This window comes from Galendromus occidentalis, unplaced genomic scaffold (assembly GCF_000255335.2).
Source record: "Galendromus occidentalis unplaced genomic scaffold, Mocc_1.1 scf7180000077442, whole genome shotgun sequence".
Taxonomy (NCBI): domain Eukaryota; kingdom Metazoa; phylum Arthropoda; class Arachnida; order Mesostigmata; family Phytoseiidae; genus Galendromus; species Galendromus occidentalis.
In genome coordinates, this window is record NW_003805430.1 from 212,269 (window position 1) to 238,750 (window position 26,482).

The 26,482-nt window shown below is 50.7% G+C and overlaps 3 protein-coding genes across 3 annotated transcripts in view; 1 reads left to right on the top strand and 2 right to left on the bottom strand.

The window, feature by feature from the left end:
- The window catches only part of LOC100907800 (frequenin-1-like), a 52,241-nt gene extending 51,594 nt beyond the window's left edge, over window positions 1-647 (bottom strand). The window contains exon 1 of the mRNA XM_018639543.1: window positions 584-647. Within this exon, the coding sequence (XP_018495059.1) occupies window positions 584-647 (64 nt within the window). The remainder of the gene's footprint in view (window positions 1-583) is intronic.
- A 5,594-nt stretch (window positions 648-6,241) lies between these two features.
- On the top strand, window positions 6,242-6,904 carry LOC100897596 (ATP synthase-coupling factor 6, mitochondrial). Its single transcript, XM_003743251.2, has 2 exons — window positions 6,242-6,455; window positions 6,678-6,904. Exons 1-2 carry the CDS (start codon window positions 6,308-6,310, stop codon window positions 6,836-6,838), a joined length of 309 nt encoding a protein of 102 aa, XP_003743299.1. The 5' UTR covers window positions 6,242-6,307; the 3' UTR covers window positions 6,839-6,904.
- A 956-nt stretch (window positions 6,905-7,860) lies between these two features.
- Window positions 7,861-21,824, bottom strand: raw (NDT-like domain-containing protein raw). Its single transcript, XM_003743252.2, has 12 exons — window positions 21,698-21,824; window positions 20,074-20,163; window positions 18,434-18,658; window positions 18,260-18,351; window positions 16,726-16,803; window positions 12,804-12,956; window positions 11,582-11,673; window positions 10,512-10,720; window positions 9,784-9,963; window positions 9,362-9,679; window positions 9,100-9,241; window positions 7,861-8,983 (listed from the first exon to the last, which is right to left on the bottom strand). Exons 3-12 carry the CDS (start codon window positions 18,532-18,534, stop codon window positions 8,762-8,764), a joined length of 1,587 nt encoding a protein of 528 aa, XP_003743300.1. The 5' UTR covers window positions 18,535-18,658; window positions 20,074-20,163; window positions 21,698-21,824; the 3' UTR covers window positions 7,861-8,761.
- Window positions 21,825-26,482: the final 4,658 nt, after the last annotated feature.

Sequence of the window (26,482 nt, forward strand, 5' to 3'; positions counted from 1 at the left end):
CGTCGTCGTCGGCGGCCGTCTTTCTTATGAACTCTGCGAGGGAGGAGAGCGCATATATTTAGGCGGCACTTGAATTTTTCCGGCCGCGAGCCTCCTGAAATGATGCCTTCTCCCATCAACGCTTTTTTCCATGGAAAAAAATGAGCTGGGCTCCTCGTTGATGGAAGCCGTAGCGAACAGACGAAAAGACGAGAGGCTCTTGCCGGGGGCGACGGGCTTTGTATGAAACTCGCCTACTTGTCGTCACCTCGCGCGATCCATAGTGTGCTGCGTCAAAACTGCGTTGGCTTTGTCCACTTCGCTTGTTGCCGCGACTCGCTCGCTCTCGGAGCAGGGCTTCCGTGTGTTGCGTCGGCCAAGTCTCTCGGAGCTATAAAAGGTCGAACTTCCTGCGTAATCTCAATTTAGCTTGCAGTGATCGCAAGCGAGAGAAAGAGCGGAAACTCGAGCGCAAAGTCGATTGTCAGCGACGTTCAACACGCACCGAAAAAATTCGAAATTACGACCGCCGCGATCAGGTCCTTATACAAGATGTCAACAAGAACTATGTACTAGCAGCGAACGTCCATGACGTTAAACTCACAATATGTCTCCTTGGCGAGCCGGGCAACTACTTCCCCCTTCAGTTTGCTGTTCTTTTTGCCCATTTTCCGTTGTTGAGCTCGAGAGTCGCTCTGATGTTGCGGCTGAGGTGATGCCGGTGGTTGGCTTTAGTATCGCTTGATCGATGGAAGTTTTTCCCCTTTGTCGCTTGCTGCTGCTGCTGCCGCAGCTGTTGCAGCAACCGCAGGTGTTGATTCCCGAAGAGATGGGCAGGAACGGTGTCAAAGGTGGTCACCCTGTTTCGTCGCTCCCTCGATTGGGTCGGTGTCCTCTTGAAATGTTCACAAACGACTTCGAGTTCACAACTCACACTTTCAAGTTCACATTCACACGGAGCTGGGAACCCTCCAACACGTTTTTATTCGAATGGTGGCTCAGCGATGCATTTCTTGCAAACACGAAGAATCGGGCCTGTTCCCCCTTTTGATGCTGTCAGTGAAAGCGGTCCGGCTTCAGATCGTCCGATGGTTGGCTGATAGCTCGGCGGATGATCGATGGATTGATTGATTGACTGATTGATTTGTTTCTTCGGATTCCGATCTCTGCCGGGATTCTAGGCGATGTGCAATCGCTCGATTACCCCGACGGGAAGATAAAAGCTGAGGGAGCAAGATATCGCGTGAAACTTCCTCGATGACCAATCAGAAGCTCACGAACGAGAGATGGGTGGATGGATGAATGGATTGACTAATCGATTGATAGCTGGGAACACAAGCTGCTCAATTTGCTTGTCGACGATCGATGTTGGATTGGGGGTGGAACGAACTGAGTAAGGTAGGTGGTTGCCGCGAGTATCGCAACGGATGCCGCGACTACAGGGATGATGGGGTTTGCTGGTTGTCTGGTAGCGTGGAATGTTGGTTGGAAAGACAGTTCGCCTGGATTGTTTTTGCTACTACTGTCGTTCTTCACTTGTTATTGATGATTGATTGATTGGTTGGTTGGTTCGAACAGCTCTGTCCGAAGAGATAGGCGACGGATAATGAGTGACTGTCTCGCACACTGTTCAAGCTACTCCGCCTGTCTATGAACTCCTATTGCGTACAGGTTGCTCGTGAGCTAGCAATGCCGATCTCGCGATGTTGAGGACGAACCCGATCGTCGACGACGGTCGGGTGGAACTCTGTCAGATTACTCGCGGGATCGCGCGTCCAGATTACGTCGATTGTTTCCGACTGACAGACAGCTTGATTGACTACGCACGAGGACAGAATTAGAACGACTGCATAAAACTGCTCTGTCACTGACCTACCACGATAGGCCCGGTGACTTGTAGATTGTGTGTCAGTCGTTGATATCCGGTCGCTTCTGAGTGATCGAGCACATCGAGCAATGTACAGCGAACACACGGCCGAGGTGCAACGACGGTTTCTCCAAAACTCCAGGAAAGCAGGGCCAACTCATCGACGATGAAGATTTTTCCTCACCCGAGTACACCGAACAGGCGAGCAACAGATCCGTAAGCGAATGTACGAGACTTTCAGAGTGGGTCGATGAGCGGATTCCGATGGTTTCAAACCTGGTGCCGATATTCACAGTTGAAGGCGAATGGAATTTCGGAAATGTCCTGCCTAATGACTGGCTGCGTCTGACGGAAGAGATAAAATACAGATAAAGTGATGAATGATCTTATCTGCTTATCTCTCTATAAGAACAGGCAGACAGGACAGTTTTGGGCACGCGAGCGAGCGAGCCTGCCAGCGGACGAGCCAGTCAACAGGTCGCTGGTCCCGCGGCCATATCAATACAGAGAATCGATGAGGTTGTTTTGCCGGCGGCGTTCAGCTCGCTGCTTCTTTCTCGCATACCACCCCTGGTCGAGGGACGAGACGTCCGCAGCGCTCGGCTGATCCACTGCGCTCACAGAAGCCTAGAGTGAGGCCGGTAATGTCCGACGCGTCGTTTGGTGTCACTTTTTCTGCTTGTCTCCTCCTGAACACAGAGTCTCCAAAGCATGATTCACACCGCCACCTGCCCTTTCTCTGGTGCTCCTGTTGAATTGGGCAAAGACCCAGCTTCAACTCGTGCTCGCCACAACAAGACGTCTCCCTTCCACTCGTTGCGGAAAGGGCTCTTAGTTCCCCATAGCACGTAAAGTGCTTACTTAGAGTCCAGGGGGCGCTCGGAGTTCGTTTTGGCAACCCAGAAGCAGCTGCAGTTGTAGCAGCAGCAGTAGGAGCAACAACAACATTAGATACCAGCTCGTCAGCGACCGGACTAGAAAGGAGCGGAAAAATCGAGATTCGTCACGGGAATTCAATGCAGGATCGAAGATTTGGACGGCGCGCTTGAACTCCCCGATGCTATAGCCGAAGAAATGGACAATAGCTACGTGGCAACGGATTAGATACCGCATTATCCAAGAGAACCGCAAGACCTTTGATGAGGATTGGGAGTTTGCACCTCACCCCTTGAGTCCGGTTATTATTCGGGGGAGGGACTGAACCAAAAAGTTTCGTGGAAAGAGCTTTCCCGCGCATCAACTGAGGCAACTCTCCAAGGAAGAACCACCAGACTCTCTGCCTAACTCCACCGTCGTCGCGTGCTCCTCATAGGGTTGCCTCAACTCCGTAGAAGAACGTTTATGCTTTCGGGAAGATTCCTATGGTTTCCGGAGCCGCGGATTCTCTCCACCTGATCAAGCATCGGATGTGGGACAACCTTCTCTTGAATCGGGAATCTTTCATAAAAAACGAGCTCTCTCGTTCATATGTGTGTTTGAGATCCTCGTTTGTGGGAATCGGTGCACGGGAATGACTGGCTTGTCCCTATTCCCTCGGAGCGAGGTCGAATAATGAGCGGGAGAACAACGGTGTATGATCAGACGTAAACCCCCTCCAGCTCAATCAGCAATAACAAACGGCGAAGCTCGCTGTTCGCTTGTTGTTGTAATCAGCTCGGAGTGCCTCTGCTCGAGCTGTCTCATCGAAGTCGTTCCGGAGCGTAATCAAATAAGAGACCGAGCGTAATTGAAACTGAGGGAGGTTGTCGTTTACACGGATGACTGGCGTCTACATCAACTCATTAGGTTCCCCTTGCTAACTCACTCACTCGCCGTCAGATTTTCCAGGTAGCCGTCAAATGAGCCGTCGTAAATTTTCCGGCGCAGGAAAGTTGAGTCTCAAGGGATCGCATGTTCCACTCCATTGCGATTCCGAAGTTTACGCGGGACGAGGTCGTACCTTTCCAGTTTAACGACTCCTTCGAGTCGTTGCTTTAAAATCCCCTGGCTGTGCCCGAATTTCAAGAGAGATATTGTTCCGTCGCGCTGAACACCGTCGGAGGCGCTTGGTCGTCCTCGGCATACCGAGAGACCGTCGTCATCGAGAATTCCGACGGCATCGGGGCCTCCAAAGACTCCCGGCGCGGCGAAACTACGGTCGGAAACATTCATAGGCCACAACTCCCACCGCATAAGCCCTAAACCTTCGAATCGTTGGCTGGTGGTGCCGAAAGCCTTACGCTAATAGCTTTCCAGAGCGAGTCGTTCAGGGCTCGGCACCGCGGAAACCAGAGAACTATTTAGTTGCCTTATCCGGAATTCCTCTCTCCCTCAGATGGTATTCACCGGCGGTTGTGTAGATTTCGTTTTGAGGGGAACCTGACTGCGCCGGGATTCTTTCCCTCTCGGATCATGCATCATTCCCCGACTGCAAACAAATCTAGCGGCTCATAAACATGTCAAATCCTCGAGCAACAAGCTCGCACATTAGGCGAGCCCGCGAGCAAACGAACTCGAGTGATTTACGTGGTGGAGAATCGCTTCGCGTGAATGAACATTCGCTCTATAGGCCTTGACGTATGTCCTACTATTTTTCCAGATTTTAAAATAAGGAAACGCGCCCAAACGGGCCCCTTTCCCGCAGATGAAGTTTATGATGTCTCCACCTCGGAGACGTAATGGGGAATATGAGGCTTCGAAATAGCCACCTCGCGGCCCGGAGTCGTCAACAGCTCCCGGTACACATTCGAAGGAGTTTTCGGACCGGGATTCCGAAGTCTCCGAGGGAAAGGTGGTCGGATAGAGCTCCATCTGCGAAGATTAAAGCTAAAGAGCACAGCTTCTGCGAGGGGGGGAGGAACGAATCATGACGGGCCGTCGGATCGTTCCTCCTGATATACACGCGTTCGTCGACGTCTCTGCCCGATTTCCAAACATTCGGTGAAAATCCAGCTTATATCGTTCTCAACATACATCATATGCTGAATCTATCCCTCTCTGGTAATTCCTTACGGAACGAAGCGATTTACAGAATGTTTCCGATGAGGGCTCGCTGCTTAGAATTTTCACGAATTGCAAAAGAGACGCTAGAGTCTGAATGAGAGGTCGGGAGAAACTTCTCATAGAATAGTGGCCCTTCACAGTATGTGACCCTGACGTTCATCCATGATCAGCATCCACCGGCCAACTCGAGCAACGGCGCTTCAGGAGGGCGCTCGGATTAGGAACGGATGACTCGCATTCTCTGCGGCGTATTCTCACCTCCGAGAATAATGCGTAAGGAGAATCCTTAAATGCTTAATTATCTGGTGCTGCTATTCCCTCGGCTGGTATAGTACGGGCTCGACTAACAATTGACCGCGAACCTTCAACCTTCGGAGGTCGGATATCCGTAGTTTTGATATTGGGCGGTTCCACTCCTATCGCGCCGATCATGACATTCGCCGATGATTTCACTCTATCCATGCTTCCCTCGAAGGTGGCTTCTCGGAGGCTCGAGGGTGAGGCCAGCGGCTGCCGAACTCCGAGTTTCATCATTAAGCATCGAGCTCCAGAGGGTGTTTCCACCTCGAAATCCTCGTAATCGATCGACCGCGCGAAGCGCAGAATTTCCGCGCTTCCACGTATTTTTTGACGGCCCGAATTCCCATAAATGGCTCTTTCCCGTATGCACCCTCAACGGGGTGAGCCGTCGGCTTCGCATCCCTGAGACGGCAGATCTTGTAGCAGAACTTGCAATTTTCCGGGAATGGATATCGCATTCGGACCAGACTGACTTTGCGGATGAGCTCTCCAACAAGCGAGACGAACTCCCTCTAGAATATATTGGAAGACCCAACTTCTGTAGAACGATCATGGGATCAATCGCGACACCAGAGCCCACAACAAGTTCCGGTTGTCAGAATGCGTGCTCCATGGGCGTAAAATGAGCGTTTGGGAAGTTTCAGCGAGTATCCATTCCTTCTATAGCCGGAAAGTTCTCTCCTGGCCTTAGCGTTTCGCTCCACTTCCGCAAGCAGAGCGAAGGACGATTACGCCTGAAGAAAGTAAACTACAGATTTTCAGAGCGTCGAGCAAATTCTCCCGGGGAATCTCTGATTGAGCGGCCTTCTTCCCGATTGATGTCTCCGGTGCGTTTTCAGTGAGCAGCTTCGAAGAGCCCGGGTCTCTCTCGAGGGAGTCTCGCTTCACGAGAGTACCACACTCGTACCACAGATCAGCTTGAACCGTCCTGGCAGAATTGGACGCCTTCCAGCTCCGAACGGAAAGCCTATCAGTCGCTTATAAGCCCCGCAGGAATCGAGAGGATCCCGAGCGTGTCTCGAATACGCTCAACAGATCCGAATACGAGATCCCACACACAACTCACCCTTCAGAAGAGCGTCTCTGGCGTTCGCACTTCAAAACAAGACGAAAAGTACCACAGCCACAGGACACGGCAATCTCTCTTTGAAGGGCAGTCGTGAAATCTCAACTTTCGAAATGATTGTGTCTACAAGAGCGATTCAGGTTACCCGAAGCGTGCTCAAACGTAATTATGGCATCTCGGCCGTAGTCTACGCGAAGGCTTCGGACCCCATCCAGCAGTTGTTCGTGGACAAAGTTCGCGAATACGCATCGAAATCGAAGGGTGAGTCTCCCTTATCTGGGAGTCGTGACCCGCTCCTTTCCGGGACTCAGAATCAATCTGTTCCTAATTGAGAGGGTAATGGGGGAACCTCGCTTTTACCGAACCGTGCATGGACCGAGGACCCGGCGCAGTTCTTCAGACCTTCGGATCGCTCGAACTTTTAGCCCTGAGCTTTCACACGCGCCTTCTACCGATATCTGAGTCGAGTTCGATATATTCCAGGAAAAGTATTCCTCGATCCGACACCCCAGCTCGAGAAACAATACAAAGACGAGCTCGCGAAGGCCCGGCGTCAATACGGTGCGGAAGGTGCGGACATGTCTAAATTCCCCGACTTCAAGTTCACCGAACCCCAGATCGAGCTCGACAACCCTTCGAAGTAGACGTTGGACGGTGTTTCTTAGTTTATGTAAATGAGTCAATAAATCTACGCGGTTATATTCACCTCCAAGGATCGGGGCAGTCTCTCCTGCGGATTCCTCTCCGCTCGTCGCGGCGCCGATGGTGATCAATAAGAGCTCCGCGAGAGCCCTCGGGGACAATCAAAGCTCCTAGAGAGCTGGTATTCTTCGCAAGAAACGAAAGCGAAGTCGATTGTCGACGGCCGAGGGGTTCTCATCCGATCTAGGTGGAAGCTCTCGAGGTGTCCCCCCTCGCAGGACCTCCCGAAGGTTCCCGAGTACTGCTCAAGACGGAGGATCCTCCCGTCTCCGGGCAAAACATTACCGGAAGTCCGGAAGGTCTTCATCAATCGGCGGAACTGTTCGGGTCTCGGCTCCGATATCTTAAGAAGATTCTTGCTCCTCGAGAACTGTATCCAGCAACGAAACCCCTTGTCAGGAGCGGATATTCATATAGGCACCTTTGGAATCAAGGTGCACCGGTGACGTGCACGTGGGTACATCCTTGCTCTGACAGAGCGAGTCGCCGCGCTGGTCGTGTGAGTGGATCCTCGACCGGTCGAGACACGAGCAGTAGGCTGCCCCAGCTCAGGCAAATGGAGATGTGAAATGAGCACCCAGCCGTTTTCCCTATCCCGAATTCTTCAGCAATACCCTTCCGGACCGCTATACCTCCGCCCCGCGTGGAACCCGGTACGCAATGACTTGGAAATCCAGATAGAAGCTCCGGTGTCCGCCCTGGACCAACTCGCGTATCTGGTCTCCTTCGTTAACTATCAAATGCCCAGCCTTAAGCCACAGAGCAAGTGTCACGAGATCAAGCACATTTTTTCATTCTCGTTCCTCAATCATCTCCTGGAACCTCATAGATTTCGAGAGCTTGTATAGAACGATTGTTGCGTCACGATATTCATACGGGATGGGTTGATGTGCAATTAGCGAGGCAATTCATGTGATGCTCGCTCGAAACGATATTCCTCGAAGATGAAAATAATAGCTTCTTTCGAAGTCTTCTATGTTTGTTTATTTGTACAACAACGATCGACGAAATGTTTCCATCGGCTTTATACAACGTATGTCCCGGTTTTACATGATTCTCATATGAGTGATTGCGATGTGCATTCATATCGTGACATTCGAAATCAACAGGATGCTCTCAGCTTCATAAACAGTCATTCCAGGCAACGGTTCCAACGAATAGCAACACGTGATAATGAATGGGCTCTTATGCCTTATTTAAAATGTATCATCTATTAGTATGACTTGTCGAGAAGGTTCACAGTGCTCTAGAGAGCTGGCTTTCTAGTTTCAGACGAATGCTCGCGCATTCTCCGAACTCTCCAGAGCGCTGAAAGGGCTCCCTCGATGATAGAACTCCTAACGCTAGACATTCAATCAGCTTTTCAGAGTCAGAGTTGTCTTCGGAACGTTTCGGATATGAGTGGGGAACAGTCGCTACGTCCGAAGTGAATCACTGCAGCCTTCGCAGAGAGCGCGAGCCAGCGATGAGCCCCGACAAGTAATCACCGGATAATCTTTACAGAGATCGATGGAGAGACGTGATGAATTCAACGCCATCTCATGATTAAATTAAAATTCTTTGAGAGTGATGAAATGACGCTTTATCGATAACAGTCGTTCACGTCCGCGCGAGATGAGCCGCGACGGGCGTTGTCCTGAGGAAAAAAAATAGGAAATTCCGCTAAAAAGTGGACCAGCGACCCTTCGTGATTGTCGGTTCGGAGGGTCGCTGATCCAGCACGACATGATTTAAAATCGACGATGGAGCAGTTGTCTCAGAGGGTTGTCTCCGTTCGAGTCGTAAAATAGTTCTTGCAAGAGAGCTGAAGCGCTCCGCACATGAGGGAATGTCTCAGAAGAAGATAAGAATTTCGTCGCGTGGCTTTACTCCTTGGCGAGATCGGCAGCCTTCGCCACGGCTTCGGTGATGCTGTCGTACACTGGTACTCCATTTCTGGAGGCCTGATCCGAGAGGTACATACGGATTCGGTTGTAATCCTTGGCCTGGTACGGCGTGAGACGTTCCCCGTAAACCGGAACGTTCTCGCAGACTTGCTGAGTACAGAGAACCACCTTCTTGGCATTCAAAGCAATGTAATAGCTCGCCTGTTAAATAGAGTGAGCCTTAGTCGAAGTCACTCGTGCCAGTGGATCAGCAGAAGAGCATGATCCGCGGTCGGGAATCGAATCGACCAGCGAGCCCGTGTCTTTCGAATGCTCACCATGATCATTTCAGCTGCACCCCACGTATCTTTGGGGAACACGAAGAGGAGAACTCGGCACTTCAGGATCTGTTTCATCTCCATGGGCATGAGGTGCTCAGCATCGGGATCGCTTCTCTCTCGCGCAGAGATCAGATGCTTCCTGCAGCGGAAAACGGATCCAATTTATGGAAAATTCTCTACGCTCAGGGAAATCATTTCCGTGCCTCCAATGATGAGCGTGATTTCATCGAAGATCCATCTTGGGAACTTGAATGCTCACGTGAAGTAAGGGCATGCGATATCCCTCTTCCAGTCGAGATTGCCGACTGGGCCGCAGATGAATACCGTGTTGTGGAAAACAGGACATTTATCGGAAGACGTGCGCGTCCTTAGGAAGTTGGGTATCAATGGGGGTTTCAACGAATAACGGTATTCGGAAACGATCATGAGGAACTCGGTTTCGTTGATGAATGGTTTTTCACTCATTTGGTACTCTTTTGGTATGCTCCGGCCGCAGAGCCCCTGCAGAGCAAGACCTCTTTCTTCAAGCGACAGCTCGTTGTTGGTAGAGTAATTATCAATGCTTCTCCGAGTGTTTCTACAGGGGAGAGAGGTCAACGGTTAGGATGAGGCTTCCGAGCTCAAGACACCCTCCAAGATGGCCACCATGACGCAGATGCTCTCAGTGTCTGCGATGCTCACATGAATTTCTCGCCGAGGTCCCCGTCGCTCTTCGGAAGGAGCTCGGCCTTGGTGCAGGTCCCCTTGACGATATCGATGCAGCTCTGCACCGCTTCGCGGATCTGAGTGAAGACACGGATTCCGCACATTTCTGCGATATCGCGCATGTAGTTACGACCGCGACGCATTTCTTTGAGCTCCCTGTCGGAGACAAGAAAACCGATTAGTTGGGATAAAAGAGAGTTCGCGCGTACGTGCGGATGTGTGTGCGTGTATATTTATCGACTCCAGTGACCAAACAGAAAAGTGTCGTATTTCTTCTCTCCCGCTCATTCGCGTCTCCCAATCAGTTCGACCGATGGGAGCCAAGATAGGCGAGCCATCAAGATCCGACGTCATTGCTATCTCGATCACTGAGGGAGTTGAAGATCATCATCTATCGTCAGGACAACGCCATTAGAGCGAATCGGAACGATGATTGCACGTTCATCGCAAGATGAGACATTCCCAGCGGCGCGGCAGCGAGAAAGGATGCCGCTCCACACAGAAATCAACCGAGAAAGATTAGCGGCCGGACCAACGACATTCCGAGCTGAACGTGTTCGAGCCGCTCGAAGCACCTCGTGCTCAACGAGAATCTGATTCTATCGATCCCCTCAGTTTTCTCGACTGGAAGCCGGAACTGTCTGTATTTCGTGAGCTTCCTTCGCGCCGCCATGCCGATTATGCCTCGCCCTCATTAAACGTACCCTTCGGAAAGTTTTTCGCCCATCACCTGATCACCGAGTTCTTCGATGACCAAGACCAAGGTTTGCTTCTTAAGGGCCGACCTCTCGCCGACTTCGACCATGCTTGCTAGCGATCTCGTCTCCTTGTCGTGAACAAAGAGTAGAACCCTAGCATGGTCCTTCGCTTGCTGTTCGAGGTTTATGAGATCAGGTAGCCAGTCCTCCGTTTGCTGGAAACGAGGAATTCATTCATTTTAGTGGTGTGTCCCCTGGCAGACGAGAGATTATCACGTGGGAATGGGCGTGGAGGAAATTATCCACGTCGGAGCAATCGCGATCCCTCGACATAGATTTGGAATGATCTTCAGAATATCTGTCGAAGCCTACGCTCTGATGAATTTCACGTCGGCGAAACGAACAATTCTAGCTCCTGCGACTAGATTCTCGTTCATTATGCAAGCGTATGGAAATATCATGAATAGAACTCCCAAAGCTCTCGGATTAGACCCAAGGAAAATTTTCTTCAAGCTGCGGCGTGCGACACGAGCATGTGTGCTGGAATATTCATCATGCGCCTTCTTTTCCATTCGCAGCGAGGACGAAACGCTATCATGAGTGGATAACCTCTTCCCTCATAGGTTGTCATCTTACGGCGCAAGAGCTTCCTCCGTTAAAATGACAGGGGTCGCCAGCATCCCGCAAATGCATTCCTCAATGTCGAGGCATAAACTGACATTCCAGAGCGTTATAAAAATGCTCGATCTGACAAAACAACAATTAGTCATGAGGAGGCAAAACGGATCGCGACGCTTCCACTCCAGCTATTCCCACAAAGTCCGTCGCTCGTGCGTCGCGTATGCCGATGCCATCATGAGCTATGTCACAATGATTCTACGTTGCTGCTTGGGCGCGAGCGAATCGTCGCCGGCTCAGAACATTTGCTCGTTTAGCCATGCGGCGTAGAATCTGATACAAGGCTCCGGGCTTAGCGCCGCACCGTACCCGCCCTGTATCCCCTCCGGGGGACGTTCTTGCCTCGTGTAGGAGAAGTTGACAACGTATCGAGAATTTAAAGGAAAGCTCCAACTCACCGGGTTGTAGAACGTGACTTTTGCGGATTTGAGCGCGGGAATGGCCTCATCCCTACGCCACTGCGTCGGATTACATGATCCACCGAGGAAAACTGAAAAAAGGAGGGGTTTTCAATCACAAAATCTTTCGACGGGAGGGGAGACAACACGAAAGTAATTGTAGTCGCGACTCCGGGATCGGAGACCCCCTCAAGAACCGTTTTTTGCGAACGCGACGTATTCAGATAGATCAAACTCCAGGGGGTTCGTCGGTAGAATGATGAAACAATCTGAACTCCAAAAACGCGGAGACCCCGATTTCCGATGCATCAGTGGACCTACTCTCCAAGAACTGCTCCTTCTCATTGCCGCTCACAGACGACTAGAGCGTCATCAGAGTCGACTCGAGAACACCCATCACGGGACCAGCGTCAGCCGACCCTGGCGCGAGATCGCGAGAGCATCTCGGCGATCTGCTTGCCCAGGTTATCCCCTCGATTTCTTTTGTCGTCCCGACACTTCCCGGGTCCACCCTTGATGAACTCCGTAGGCCGATAACCTTCGAATTGTTCATGCAAGGGGAGAGCCCGCCACGAATTTCATTTTCATTAATTAGGTACGATATTTTCGAAGGTCGGCAATCAACCCTCAAATGTCTCGATTCGAGCCCGGAATCCACATTTTGAGCAACTCCCGGAAGTTCAGTGCGATCATTCTGTAGCTCTGATAGAGGATCACTCGCGGATTGGGCGGGAAGAACAGAATAGAGCGATCTCCGCTCGGATTTTATGGATGACCCGTTCACGATAGGGGAAACCCATTACTGTTATCCATAAGAGCTATCAAGTCTCTACTATCAGGTTTTTTCCCGCCTGATCGCGGTGTAGAATTCGACGCAGTCGGCGGGATGAAAATGAGCACACAGCTCTCGTAAATTGAGTCGCGGGAAGAGCTAGTACCGCATCTCGGAATCGAGCCCGTCGCAAGACATCACACCTGCCTCCACGCGAAACGGATTGTAAATAGTCCAGAGACTTTGCCAGAGAGTATAATTGAGAAATTCGAAGCAAACTGAGTTGAATGGCTCAGGTCCGAACTAACTCTGATGGTCAATCGCATTTTATCAGCTATAAATCTAGACTGTTTTACAGCCGTTGAAAGCTGCCAGTTGGCCGGCGATAGCCCGGTTACGATCGAGCATGTCGCGAGCGTCGAAAAGGACAAAAGACGAACATCAAGTTACCTTCTGTGCAAAACGGTCCAATCGTCACCTCCTTCTTGGTCTCGTCCGGTCCCCCGGTTTTCTGTCGCGGTGCAGCATTTTTCGAAGTGGGTTTCACAGGAAATGCATCGGCGGATGGAAATCGCTCGAACGCCACGGTTTGCGTATTCCCCACTATCGACATTATCACGCACGTTTAGGTTGTATTGAGAATTGTCCAAAGAATCAAAAGTAGTCCGTTCAGGGTCAGCGTAATAGGTTCAGGGTTCAGCCGTCAGAGAGTTTGGCCATTGGTGCAACTTTCGAATCAGTCTATCTGACAGAGGAACTAGAGGTTCAAAATCCTCACTCACACACAACAGAATGGCCCAATCTGTGAGCTTTCCCGCTTATAAGGGCCATTGCGGCGGGCACCCTCGCCTGTGTCACTCACTCCGCTTGAACATGGCCACTGTCAGCCGTGCAGTCTGGTCTCGCCCGTCGAGACTGTCAGCCGGCCAGCTAACTAGCCACGAGCGGCTCGACCGCTCTCAATTCTCTTCGCAATGAGAGATGGGCACTCTCGTAAGATTTATCGGTGAGATTTTTTCCGAGACCCCGAAAATTCTCCCCTCGTAACAATTGACATCACATTCCGTCCTTCGGAATCCTTCCTTGACTTTGCCGTAAGGCTCTCCCCCCTCGCTCACTCCTTCGATCCCTCCCTCTCTGTCTACGCAAAACCTTCATCATACGATGCAGACATGATTCAAGGAGTGCATCATACGGCCTCCGTTCCTTCCCCATGCCCTCCGTTCGTGCGTAAGGCCTCCGGTACCGATGAGTGACATCTAACCTTGGCGTTGGATGCATCGGATAGAGCTCGGGATCGAGGCTCGGGGGCATGGTCAACTCTACACAGAAGTTGATCTTCCGCGCTCTGCATCGGTCAAACACACGCATCAGGTGCGAGCCGGGGTCCTCAATCGAACAGAACAAGACCCTGCCGTTTCGCGTGGGGATTCGGACTCATTGCACCGATCGCATGGCGGGCACCTCGTGTATCAGACATTGCAACCGCGCAAAACGGAGACACTGTCGAGCGCGACCGAGCGGAGCTAACAATTAATTTTCATCGACATGTTTTATTTAGGAAAGCCATAAATTGAAGATAATCAGGCTGAAACCACACGGTCAGCATCGACGTCATAGTTTTACGTGGACGACTCATCAACGGTAGATGGACCCCGTTCCGTCCATGATCGGGGAAACGCGCCAAAATTATCTTCGTCGACGTAATTTCCTCTGCAGTAACGATATTGTCTATGGCCGGTCGGATGCATAACCGACACTGAGAGCGCATCGTAGGCCTCCAGGAATGTGACTTCTGACCTCTCACTCGCTCGCTCGCTTGCTCACGATTGAAGACCGGTAGATATTTCTGAGCGCTGTGTATAAAAGAGCCTTTCCTTATCCGGCCGCGCTCATGCACACGTGTTCTCGGTGGCGTCTGTTTTTATACGATGTTTTGTTCGACTTTTCCTGAGGTCCAATGATCATGCGGACGGGTAGCACGTAGCCTTTCGGTCAACCCATAAACCCGGAATCCCTCGGAGAGGCTATAAGCGTTGGGTTCAGGAGACCCTCGAGTCCACAGAGCACAGTTTTCTGTGCGTTTTCCGTGGAACGAATGCGTCACGCAACTCTTTCGAGACGGAAGGTCAGGTCAAAAGTTCTGAATCGACACAGGAATACGCGCAGGAGGCGGAGCAGGTCGAGAACGAAATAAGAGACCTATATCACAAAACATGGCATGCTGGACTCGAGTTGCGTAATGTTGACATCGAAATCGAGAATGTAATTGCCACAATCAACGGCGGACTGACATGAACGATGATGATTGCGGCGAATCTGCCGCGGGAAATGTCGCCGTTGGATCGACTCGATCGAGAGTCACCCGCAGTGGAGTTTTACCGAATAGAGGTGGCTATCGAAATCAATGAGGCTTATATGACGATGTTGACCTCGGATGGGAATAAGAAAGAGAGAACGCGCGTCACGAGTCACGAGCTAAATACCTGATTTGCACAGGCGATTGCATCCGATCTCCGATTACCCGGGACGCAAGCCGCCGGGGAAGCGAGGAGGGAAAATGGAGATATCTGTCCTGTAGTGCTGCCTGATCGCTGACCCGATACCATGCGCTAGGCTGATATCATTCTGGTCGGATTGTGAGGACGTCGGCGAGAGCCATCGCAGTGCAACCAGCGATTGTTTAACAACAAGGAACATTACCTCGTTTCAATCAGGCTCCCAGACGACCGATAGACGGTCGGGCGCAACGAGCCAATGCAAGGCATAATCTTCACGCGGTGGCAGTCGATTTGCGTGGAGACTATAAACACTTGGCGCGCTACGATGTAGACATCGAGGTAAACAATTCTTTTTGACACTATTATAGACAATTATGGCCCGTCTCCGGAAGCACATGGCCTTCCGAGAATGGATGCTGACTACGAAGTTCCTAAATTTCGCATATGGAATTTCCCCGTGACACGTATGTGCGCTCCTCAGCATTCGCGAGCTCGGAGTAGCGTTCCGTGACAATTATTATTATCGAGACAGTGTAAAATTCCTCCCACCGATTCGATCCAAGGCTCTGCCGCTCGACTGGTGCAGTAAAACCCTGCTCATCCTTCTGAGAGCCTATCGCGAATCCCCAATATACGACAACTATAGCTCCCTTGATAACGCTAAAAAAATAGCACTCTCGCTGGCAGGGAGCAAAGGTATCCTCGCAGCTCCAACGTTCCGCCAAGTGCGCGAATACGATAGTTCAATGAGCTCCACTGGAATCGCTCAGCGCCCAGACTTTCGATCCGAGTAGGTAAATCGGTCATTTCAAGTCCCCGGGTACTCGACGCTCTGTCCAGCTGGCTCGCTCTCGGGGCCACCGGGAACTCTCGCGAATGCATTCCGACATCTGAACGCTCGTGAGTTGTGTGGGAAACAGCTGAATTCAGTCGCTTAAGAACGGTTCCACAAGTTTCGCGGTTGAGTACGAGTATCCTCTCAAGTGATTCGAAGAAAACAACGCTCGAAATTGAAACCGACCGAATCGTGCATTGACGCTGGTCAGCTCGAATGTCCAAACTTCGATCGGAAAGCCACGATGTTCTTGAAATCGAAGTAGAGATGTAGACGGTGGAGAAAATTGAGCTGCATGGGTGTATCAGGTGGGTCGAGTGAAAAACAGGACGTGGAATTTGAGCCAAAATCTGTCAAAGCTCCCCGGTAGATTATAACCTCAAGCCTGGGCGGCATTGTTGCCAGATAAACAATCCATGCAGACGTTATACGACACGGAGAAATACTCCCATGAGGGAGGATTCATCCTGGCTCATTTTCTAGAGAATGAGGTCGAGAGCATGGGGCATAGCGGAACCAGGCACCGAAGCTCACGATGGCCCACGGTAGATCACGCGGAAGGATCACCTCACCGTATCGCGTTTCCAGACACCCTCTGGTCGACAGCTCTGATTCCAACAAGGATCTCGTACCGAGAATGAGAATGTGATGACTGATGTCATAACACAGGACTCCGTCCGGAATCGCAGGAAAAAAACTCCTTGGGATCTTGTAAAAGAGTGCATTCCGTCGAAAGCTCTTCCGGGCGACCAATCTGTTGTTTTCGAGATCACTAACCCAGTTTTGAATTTAGAGTCACGCAATCATTCCGATATTATTCGCCCGGCGGGAAGGTCTCGGAGTCCGTCCGGACAACACCTAATCTAGGTTTTCTGGTATTCCGAGGGCACACAACCGCGGTGGAAGTTAGCGTTGCGGAAGCCGAGACTACTCATTGGAGCCAGACTCGGTTCCGCACGATCGATTGCCGCTGCGGACTACATAAAATTGAAAAATGGTTTCATGGTATGAAGATTCGCTCCATCCTCGTCGTCACCTGAGGAGGGTTCAGAGTTCTCCCTAGTTGGGTAGGGGCATGAAAGGCTCCGTCTCTTGGTTCCATGTTCGATTCTTGCTGAAATAATCGACTCACTCTTTATTCCCGGATATCGAAACAATACTTGCTTTTTCCACACTGATAGGATTATCTCTGACGCTTCCGATATCCCGGAGCCGAGCGTATGCTGAATTGTCTCGAAAATATTGTTTGACATCACACTTTCTGTGAAAAGGACGTCGCGCGCGCCATCCTGCCATCGACACCACAGACGAATTTCGTGGAGATTCGACAATTTTCTGGTGGCTTGCCACTGGCCAACAAACCAAAGGGCCGGCTCAATTCACAAATGCCGCCGGCCTCACAACCACAATATGCATCACCGATCTGGGTCGCTAGACACAATGATAGAGACATCACCGGATCAACGGAACATCATGATCTTCCGCCTTTATCGAACACTAGCTTGTCGACCGGTTCTCCGAAGACGAAGAGAATTGGTCTCTGTCAGGGATGATATGCCAACGATCGACAATGATTTCTCGAGAAGAATAGTGGTCACTGCCATCATTGCAGGGACCGGCCCAGGAATGACCGATCAACCAATGTCGGGATGACAAATCCTCCCCTGCCGTCGGATTGCCCAACTGTCTACTTTTCATTGGTAGGCACGCGATAAGTGCTACGAGGCGCGCTCGTTTTTCATGAGTTTCGCTTGGGAGGTTGATTATGCTCTGAAGGCATCGTTGCTTGGACTCAAACGCACTCTGCAACCCGCGAATTCAGTGCCCAGTTTTCGGAACTTACGGCCCCAATCGATATAGACCCAGTAAGCCGAAACTTTCACGCCGAAACCCAGAACGCCGAAATTCATCTGACCGAAACCCAGTACGCCGAAAGTTGAGATAGCAAGAAACTTTCGGCTTACTGGGACCTAACCATTTCCGAGCATCGCAACGGGAGGGATAATTTTTGTTCTGATTGGGGGGTTAGGTTATCCCTCCCGTTGCGATGCTCAGAAATATTTATTTTATGGTGAGATAATTACACGAGAGAGCATCGCTCGGGGAAGATATCCGCACCGGGGAGATCCACGCGAAGTTCCATGACCTTCAGTGGTGGTTCCGAAAGTTCTGACGTCCGCTCTTTCATGAACACGGATATTGAGGAGAGGAAATGATTCCTATCGTCACCGGTCTTTATCCCGGACTTAGATTTTATCCTCTTTGTCAAGAGCTGGACATCCAGTGCAGTATTGAGAAAGTTCCCTAGGTTTCTAAACGTTCCGATATGGGCTCGAAAAGCGCATGATTTAATTGCGCGGGTTTACTCCGGGACCTTAGGACTTTCAATTTCCATCCGGATAGTACTCGATCCTCATATATAAGCGAATGCTCAAATCCCGTCCCAGATACCTCAATCCGTGAATAATAGGCGCACTCTCGCCGACGATTGAGACGAGACGGCGTTTCTAATGGCACAAAGCTGAATTAAGAGGCAGATGACCCTTGGAGCTTCCTCCCGCTCAACTTACCATCATAAGATGCTTGAGACATGAGCCGCATGGGTTTCCGGAGTAGAGATGGGGATCCACACGAAAGTCTGCGTCGCTGGTTGTATTTCATTCTGAAAATTTCCTCTTGTTGAAAACTCGTCGGAATTTCCGCCGACAGGGACATAGAGCCGACACATAGCACGCTTCACTCACTTTCGCTCCGAGTATCTCATCTCAGCCGCGTAGAAAGTGAAGGCGCCATAGGTGAAATTCGTCTCGGAGTGACGTCTCGTTTCGCGGCTCAGCTCCAACATTTCATGCACCTGAGCTTGTGATGGGAAAATGTCAACGCGGCGAAACAACTCTTGGACGACTCGGATGTCACCTGCGACTTTGGATACGGATCCAACCACGCTCTTCCAGACTTCGAGCGTCCGTCTGAAAAAAAAGGAATTATCGTTCCGAGGAGCGCGAAGCCAGTTCTTGGTGAAAAATCCACCGTTGCCTTTTTGTCGGCTTCCGCGCCATTTTTCCACGAATTATTCTCTGTGTAGGAGCATGGACTAAGAGAGACTCGTCGAATTCGCGACGATTCAGTAATCGACGAGTAAAAAAATGCTCTCATTCAGAATTAGGACGCCCAGTCTCTCGCAACGTGTAGTTCGGAGAGACCGCGGAACAGATATCGGATTCTCCGCGGCAAAATTCCTGGAATGCGTTGGAGATGCACAACGGAATTCAGAGCGCCATCCATCTACCCGACTAAGGAAGCCTCAAGATTGATGGACTGTAACAGTGGACAACCGCAAAGTGAGAAACAGCGTCCAAAGAAATGCACGGATTTCACGCTCGCCGACACATCGTGGTTCTGCGCTCAAAACAGCACAGCGATATCCTGTGATAAATTTCCTACAATCATATCGAAATTGCTCGCCTCGAGCATTTCCGCGTTCAATCATGGAAGCAGTGTCAAGATCATTTGTCGTATAGCCACAATCCAGGAAAGCTATGGCACGCGAAACTGCTCGTTCCGTGAGTTCGAGTTTTATGAGGAGTTGACGAATCTCCGATTTCGGCTGTTTTATCGTCAATGTTCCACCCGGTGCTTTTCTTTCGGACTTCGATCTAAGGATCCAAGTGCGACGGCGACGAACCCTTGCTCTCCGCTACAGGTATGCAATGTTTACATTGATACCAACTTTCTCGTTAGACACATTGAGGCAGCCGTCGCGACAAATGTCCCCTGCCGGTGTATCTGAAAGCGCAATCTTCTCGCGCGGCGAACTGACACCTGATACGCGGGCGAAGGAACAGGCGGGTAATGGACGGCCAAACCACGTCGGTGCTCACCTCAACAGTGTTTCAAGCACGTCAGTCACTCAAGGTTGCTCGACTTCCAAAGAGTCGGAACTCGACGTCATCGGGTCAGACCATACACACAGATCGTGTGGAAACAAATGTGTTTTTCAGCTCTCGTCAGAGAATCCTCCTCATTCTTAAAGATTTTGGCGACTTCTTGGCATGGGTTCGATTCCGGGGAAGGCAAGTTCTGTCGGAGATATCATCATGTACATATATCGGGGAGGATTTCGAAACTCTCGATTATTATTCAAATGTTGACGAAAATTGCCCTTGGGGGAGATTACTTAAAGAGTAATCGATGCTTAGAGAGAGCCTCCAGCTTTGACGAGCTCTAGCAAATTAGACAATAATTATCCGCAGGACTCTCGAGGTCTCACATGATGCGTCGGCAATCACGTGTTCTCCAACCGTGACCTCGCGTGCTCAGTGATAGTAAAACTGTGCTGAGAGAGTGATCTACGTATTCGTCAGACTTTAGACTTCGCGCTCACCTGGTGAAAACTCCGATGGGCTGAAGATCTTCCTGGATCTTCTTAGATTTCCGTGGAGGCGCAACAGGCCTTTCCTCTCCCGTCGAACTTCTGAAAGCAAGCGGGGACCGGTATAAAATACGACTTTACCTGAGGCTATTCCCTCTGTGTCCAAAGATCTGGGGTTTCCGGGCACTCTCATGAGATATTATTACCGACTGGAAAAAAGGTCAAAAACGACTCGGAGGCCTGCGTGGGATCACGGGAAATGAAAGTCGCGAACGACCAGAATGAGAATACTGAGAATGAATAAGATGCTCGCAGAGATGATAGATGACTTCCGGTAGTTCGAGATAAGGAATCTTGTCGATCCGAGGATTGGCAGGATGATTCACCCGGGATCTTAGGACGGGATGACAAGTGAGGCTGGCCGGGTCTCGATCAGCTTAGAGCTCCAATTCACATGTCGAGCCAGTGATCTCGGGAAATCATCCCGAAACACCAGGTACGAAGCTCAAAATGTGGGTCAAGACTATTCGAGCCAGAAAATATGACAATTATTGGGCACCGTTAATCCAAGGTCGCATCGGAATGTGGGAATTCGGCCGTTCGGACGACACGGAGGCGAATTTTGGCTGCGAATCCTGGCGTCCGGGAACCCGCCGAACTGTTTCTCGAATGCCAGCTCGTGTCCATAAAGCTCCAATGAGATGTTACATAAGCGATGAAGTTCTATTTTCTGTCCCCTGGTCGGCTGCTCCAATCAAGGTCGCTCTTGAGATCCAGTTTTCTGATGATGATTGCGGCGACAATCTCCCTTTCTCTGTAGGAACGAGTCCGCTCCCGCAATGTTTACAGTGTCTGCCACAAAGTCCGTGACGGATCGCCGACACGGGCCGCCGGGGCGATTGACGACGGCGTTTTTTTTCATTTTTGCGTTCTTCTTTTTTCGGGACAGACACTTGCGCAAAGACTCCAACTAACCTCACAGCGTGGCAATCTGGCAACTTTGACGAATTGACTGCGTGTTAATCTGACGCAGCCGCCGCCGCCAAGGAATATAATAACATGCCAAGAAACCACAGAAAACGATTTGATGTAATTTGGCCGTTTCTTGTCCTTGATCGTTTTGCTGCCAGTGATTTTTACTAATCGCGCGCCGCCGAACTCAAGTGAAAGTTTCCTCCCCGTGATCGAACGCCCCGCTCTTTTCTAGCGAGTATCCAGTTCCGATCGAGGAGCGTGCGTTCCTTCGCTCTGTTAAGAGCCATAGCTCACCGATCTCCTACGACTTCCATCGCGGAGCTCGAGACCGCGAAATCAACTCACATCCCTGATGCTTCGGGCGTATCGTTGCTCATTGGGGTGATTTAGAAAACTTTTGCGGGAGACGATCGTTGCTTCCGATACGGGAAGGTTTTGAGGCACTATCCGTCGTCAAACGACAGCATCGGACACTGACATTCTGTGTAGTTGATTTAGCTGCTTCTTTGTAAACCACGACAGCGGTAGATTGGATTGCGACTCTACGTCATTCACGTTTCCGAAGTCTGATCTTCGGATGGGTACCCGATTTCTGTTCGGTTCGCCTTCTCCCCTCGCCTCCAGAGTTCAACAACCAATACGAGAGGAATCTTAGACTCACTCTTCACTCCACCGTTTCGCTCGTCGTTCCACTAAACTCTAGAGATTTTTTTTAAAAGCCCGATCGCTAAGCCGGGGGGGAACGATCGGTACGACCGACAGAGCGCCGCGCGGTCGAATCGAAGCTCGACATCGAGCGTCGGCAAGCATGGACCTCGAATCATGCATGTCACGTGACGTGGACTTGAGGATTCGATATTCGACCTCCTCTCGGATCGGATTCTCCGCGAAGTGAGATGTCCGTGAAGTGATTCCGGACAGAACACGTGGAACTCAGTTATCGAGGACCGAGAGAGGAAAACTATGATGAGTTCCAGTCCGAAGCTAAGTCGGATGCCGCCGAACGGGGTGGAATCATAGGGAGCCTCATGGCGAAATAACGTCGACGAAGAAGAAAACAGATTCAATGATCCTTTTACTCCAGACAGATGTCATTACGGTCGGCAAGGAAACTTCTCCGAGATAATTCGAAAGTGTCAGACAAATGGCTGTCGTCAGAAGAAGCTGATTGACTGAAGTACCTACTATCAGAGAAAACGACCATTCGAAGGGTGAATGCTCAGACAGAGGGACGAGTGGTTAGATTGGGGCGGATAGATGTATGGACATGATCATCTGACGAAAGATTATCGTATTTGGCATCCTCGTCGGCAAGTCTGCGGTATATCATGAATCAAGTTGCCAGATAGAGCGGTGAGCGAAGGACAGTGGAGAGAGAAGATGTATAGAAAGAGAAAGTAGAGTCAAGGAGGAATATTCAGCAGGCGAGACATTGATTAGTTCTCTTCTCGGTTCCGATGATTCGGATAATTCTCGAATAGCGCCAGATTTTCCGAGGGCTCTCCTCCTCGAGCCACACAGTCACTGGAGCACGTGACCGACGCCGCGTCATGGGGAAGCCGCGCACAACGTCTGTCGAGCGCATCCGTTCCAGCTAGACCGAACAACAGCTTCCTACCCGCCAGAGTCTGGGAGCATAGAAGAAGAATATCGTTCACGGCGGCCGGAGTTGAATCTCGCCGCGAAAAAAAAAATTTCTTTCTGTACGGAGTCCCGTAAATGGATTTCATTTCGAGTATTTTCTCGATTATCGGAAGTCTTAGAATTCGTTCTTGACACGATCGCCCCGCGTCTCCATGGGGGCGGATGAAGGCAGGTCTCTCGTGACCGTGGCTTGTTCATGCTCTTACGTGCCCGCGGCGCGCGAGTCGAGCTCAAGAGTTCGGTCAGTCATAGGCTTCAAACCCCCCTCCGCCTTCGCCCAGAGCAATTGGGAAGCGGTCGAATCAACGTCAATAGTCTTGTGAAGTGGCCTGGAATCCCGCAAACTTTCCTCGAGACTCTGTCAATGTGATCGATTCGGATCTGCCTGCCATGGCATCTGTGATTCAGATCGACCCTACCAGCCGACAATACCAGAGAACGGCATTCCTTTGTAGTGTCATCGTCATTTCGAAAATGCTTCGAGGTGCAATGGTTTCACTGGAAAGGTTGCAACCCTGTAGGGAATTCTAGAGCATCCTCAAAGTATCGCGATTCGCCCTGTTAAACAGCCAGCAAGAATTTTCCTCATTCATTCTGATTTCAGTCCAATCTGAATCTCCGCCTCGTCGGCTGAGTGGAATCGGTCCGCGTTGATATTGGAAATGGCCGATCCAAGTAGAGCATTGTTTTTCCACCAAAGGCGTCCTCTCAGTCTCCTATCGAGAAGGTGTTGATCCGAGCACGGATGATGACGACGGGCATGAACAGCCCAGCGGTTAGCCATGTTTTCGCTTTCGAGGTCAAATCGAAATTGTTTATGCCCACAACGATGACGAATGGCGGTGTTTTGTCTTTCCCATTTGAGCATTTCGGAACGTCTTCTCACTAACCCACAACCAGGTCGACACACAAAATCGACATCAACACCGTCGGGTTCCGTCATGACGAATCCTGACGTGGATTACTGCCACGGAACCCTAAGCTCGAGAAAGAGAGAGGGTGGGCGTTTGTTTGTGTGTATTGTTCCCGGTTTCGCATCACCGAGCAATCCGACGGCACTCGCACATCGCGGAGGCTGCCGTCTATCGCGCAGCGAGCGTGAGAAAGGTTCTGACTGGAATTCCCTTCTGCGCGTCGACATCCTCCCGAGGAACCCGGCTCGCAGAGATCGGGCCCGCTACGGGGGCTGCTCATCGTTTCCCGATACATATATGATTAAGATTATTTTAGGAAGCGAGTCGGGTCATTACCGCCTCCGTCAGAATGGTGATGATCCGAAGTTATCACGAGTTCACACGGGATACACCCACGCTGAACTCGAGCACGTATCAATATCGACAATGTTCCATTTTCTTCGTGGAAAACCCCCCGAAAGCCCACCGTATCGCAGACTAAATCGGCTCTAACCCATTCGAGGACCTTGGCTTGTTTTCGACCGGTGCGCCTCCTCTAATTCTATTTTGCTGCGAGATTTAGCGACGTCAGACCCTTTCGCTCGACAGCTCCACCCGGTATTGAGTTTCCTTCATCCGTTTCCTTCATGCCAATCACCTATCTGATCCTTCGATGTTGTACTGAGGACCGCATATATCTAATGAACATACGTGTCACGCGGAAAAACGTAGGCTCCGATCTTTCGGCCGACCTAGCTCATCTCTCACGACGACATCTCCCGGGAATTTTCGCACAAGTTTCGCGTGCGATGGGGGGACGGGAGCTCTTTCCATCTGAGTCGTAAACTTGCAGTCTCATGCGGCTGGCGTATAGAGGTGCAGAGTCGATCGTTAATGTACGTCGCTACCCGGGTTCATTTAAAGAGAATTTCAAATTCCATCGAGAACGCCATCGCATTTCGCTGGCTCACTACTTGGGGGATGAGACGCGATATCCCGCCCCGGGGTTTCCCGTGATATCAGAGGCCGAGCCATGCCTCGGAGCTCTTGAATCGCTCGAGCGGAAGTGCAATTCCGCCCAGCAATCATATCGTCCTTTCTCTCTGTATAATCGGGAATCAAAGTGGCGCCTGGCACATGACACGTCTTGGAAACATGTCAAGAATCTGTCCATCTCGACGACCCCTCCTGGAGACAGGCAATTGGATTTCGTCGGCGTGCATTATCATATCTAGCTGTGTGATTTCAAAATAGAATCGCGAGTTATGTCGACGTTCAGCGAGGGCGAACACAGCGAGCAAGGTTGCGAATGAATAGGAATAGGAGTTGCCGGGGGAAGCGAATAAGAAGCCTGACCGCTTCCAATTAAGGAGACCTGAGTTAGCCCAAGGATTCACAACACGTGGTGCCACCTTGACTCGGAATCGTATTCTCTCAGAGAATTATTATCGGAACTGCTGGCTTGTCAACTAAACGTACCCGATCACGCCTAGAACAATCAACTTCGCCGCTCACCAGCCTGTTCGACGGAGGAAATCGGCGTGTCGTGTAGTCAGCATGAAGCGAACTCAGATAAAATATTACACGCGGTCGAGCGAAAGAACAGCTTAATCCGTTCTTTCGATTCGATTAATCATTCAAGGAACGAACGACTCATGAGAATATAAGTACAACTCAGTCAGTCGTCCAGCCCCTTTTGCTTCTCTCGAGTCGGGACAGGGGCATTCACGAAGAAGTGAATCCGCAGAGGTCCGATGGAAGAATCGACTCCCGCTTGTCGCATGGCTCAATATTTCCAAAGACGGATTTCCGCAACCGCACGGATCCAATTTCCATTGAGCATTTCATTCTGAGACTAGTACGATATAAGGATAGATCCGAAAAAGCGGTGCGTAGTAGTTCCAGGCTGATATTGGAGATGATGTCTCCTTTAAACAGTAGCTCTGTCTCGAAGAACAGAGCTCCTCGCGTCGCAGTCACGCCGGAATTAAAAACGCTGACTGGAGATTCGATTCGGCGAAACACCACCGAACAACAATCGCCAGAGTTTCCTTGTGGAACGAACATCTGGATCCAAGTTTCACGGCTCAGACTCAAGTTATGGGTTCGTATTCATCTTAAATAATGATGGGTGGGTCGGGAATTTTTTCCCGAAACCTCACAGAAAACCGGAGCTGCCATTCTTGAACTCTCAACGGAGGGAACGAGCGCATGAACCATCGGGATGCCCAGAAACTCTAACAATCACTAATCCAAGTTGCAATGACTTGAGGCGGAATCTCGAGCTTTGCTCAGCGACGTCTTATAATTCCCCCTGGGTCCTCCTTTCGATCCTAAAGTCGACAAGCATATTTGTTCGTCCTCTGGCACCGCACTTGTGGAGCTCGACCGGTAAGCAACTTCTCGGTGTCCAGCTCTCCTTTGTCGAGAAGACGGGAGTCAGAAATAGAGACGAGTGTTGCGATCGAGCTGATCACCCGCCAGTCACCAAGCTTCAGAAACCGGATCATGACAAACTTCGATGGCTCAGCAGTAGGCAGGATTGAGCCGACTCAGAAACGGCCACCGCGAAATTGGACTAGTCTAAGACAGAAGACGATCCTCTCGAGTTCTATAAATACCACTGCACGAGGGCTCAGCCTTCAGAACTCACCCCGAGTTTTCGGTTTCATACGCCCACGGCTCGAAGATTGCCGGTTCGCGCGTCGCCATCGATTCTATAGTCCGCCTGGTACGATTTTTCGAAAAGACTAGACGGTGAAGGCTCCCGCAGCTTCGCGATTTCCTCTGTTCGGTTTTACCTTTTCAACTCCAGTTCAGAGTCTCCGGTTTCATGACGATGAAACTTCCCCGAGGGAGGACCACTCATTCCAGTGCAGATAATCGAGATCGAATCTTCACTACATGTC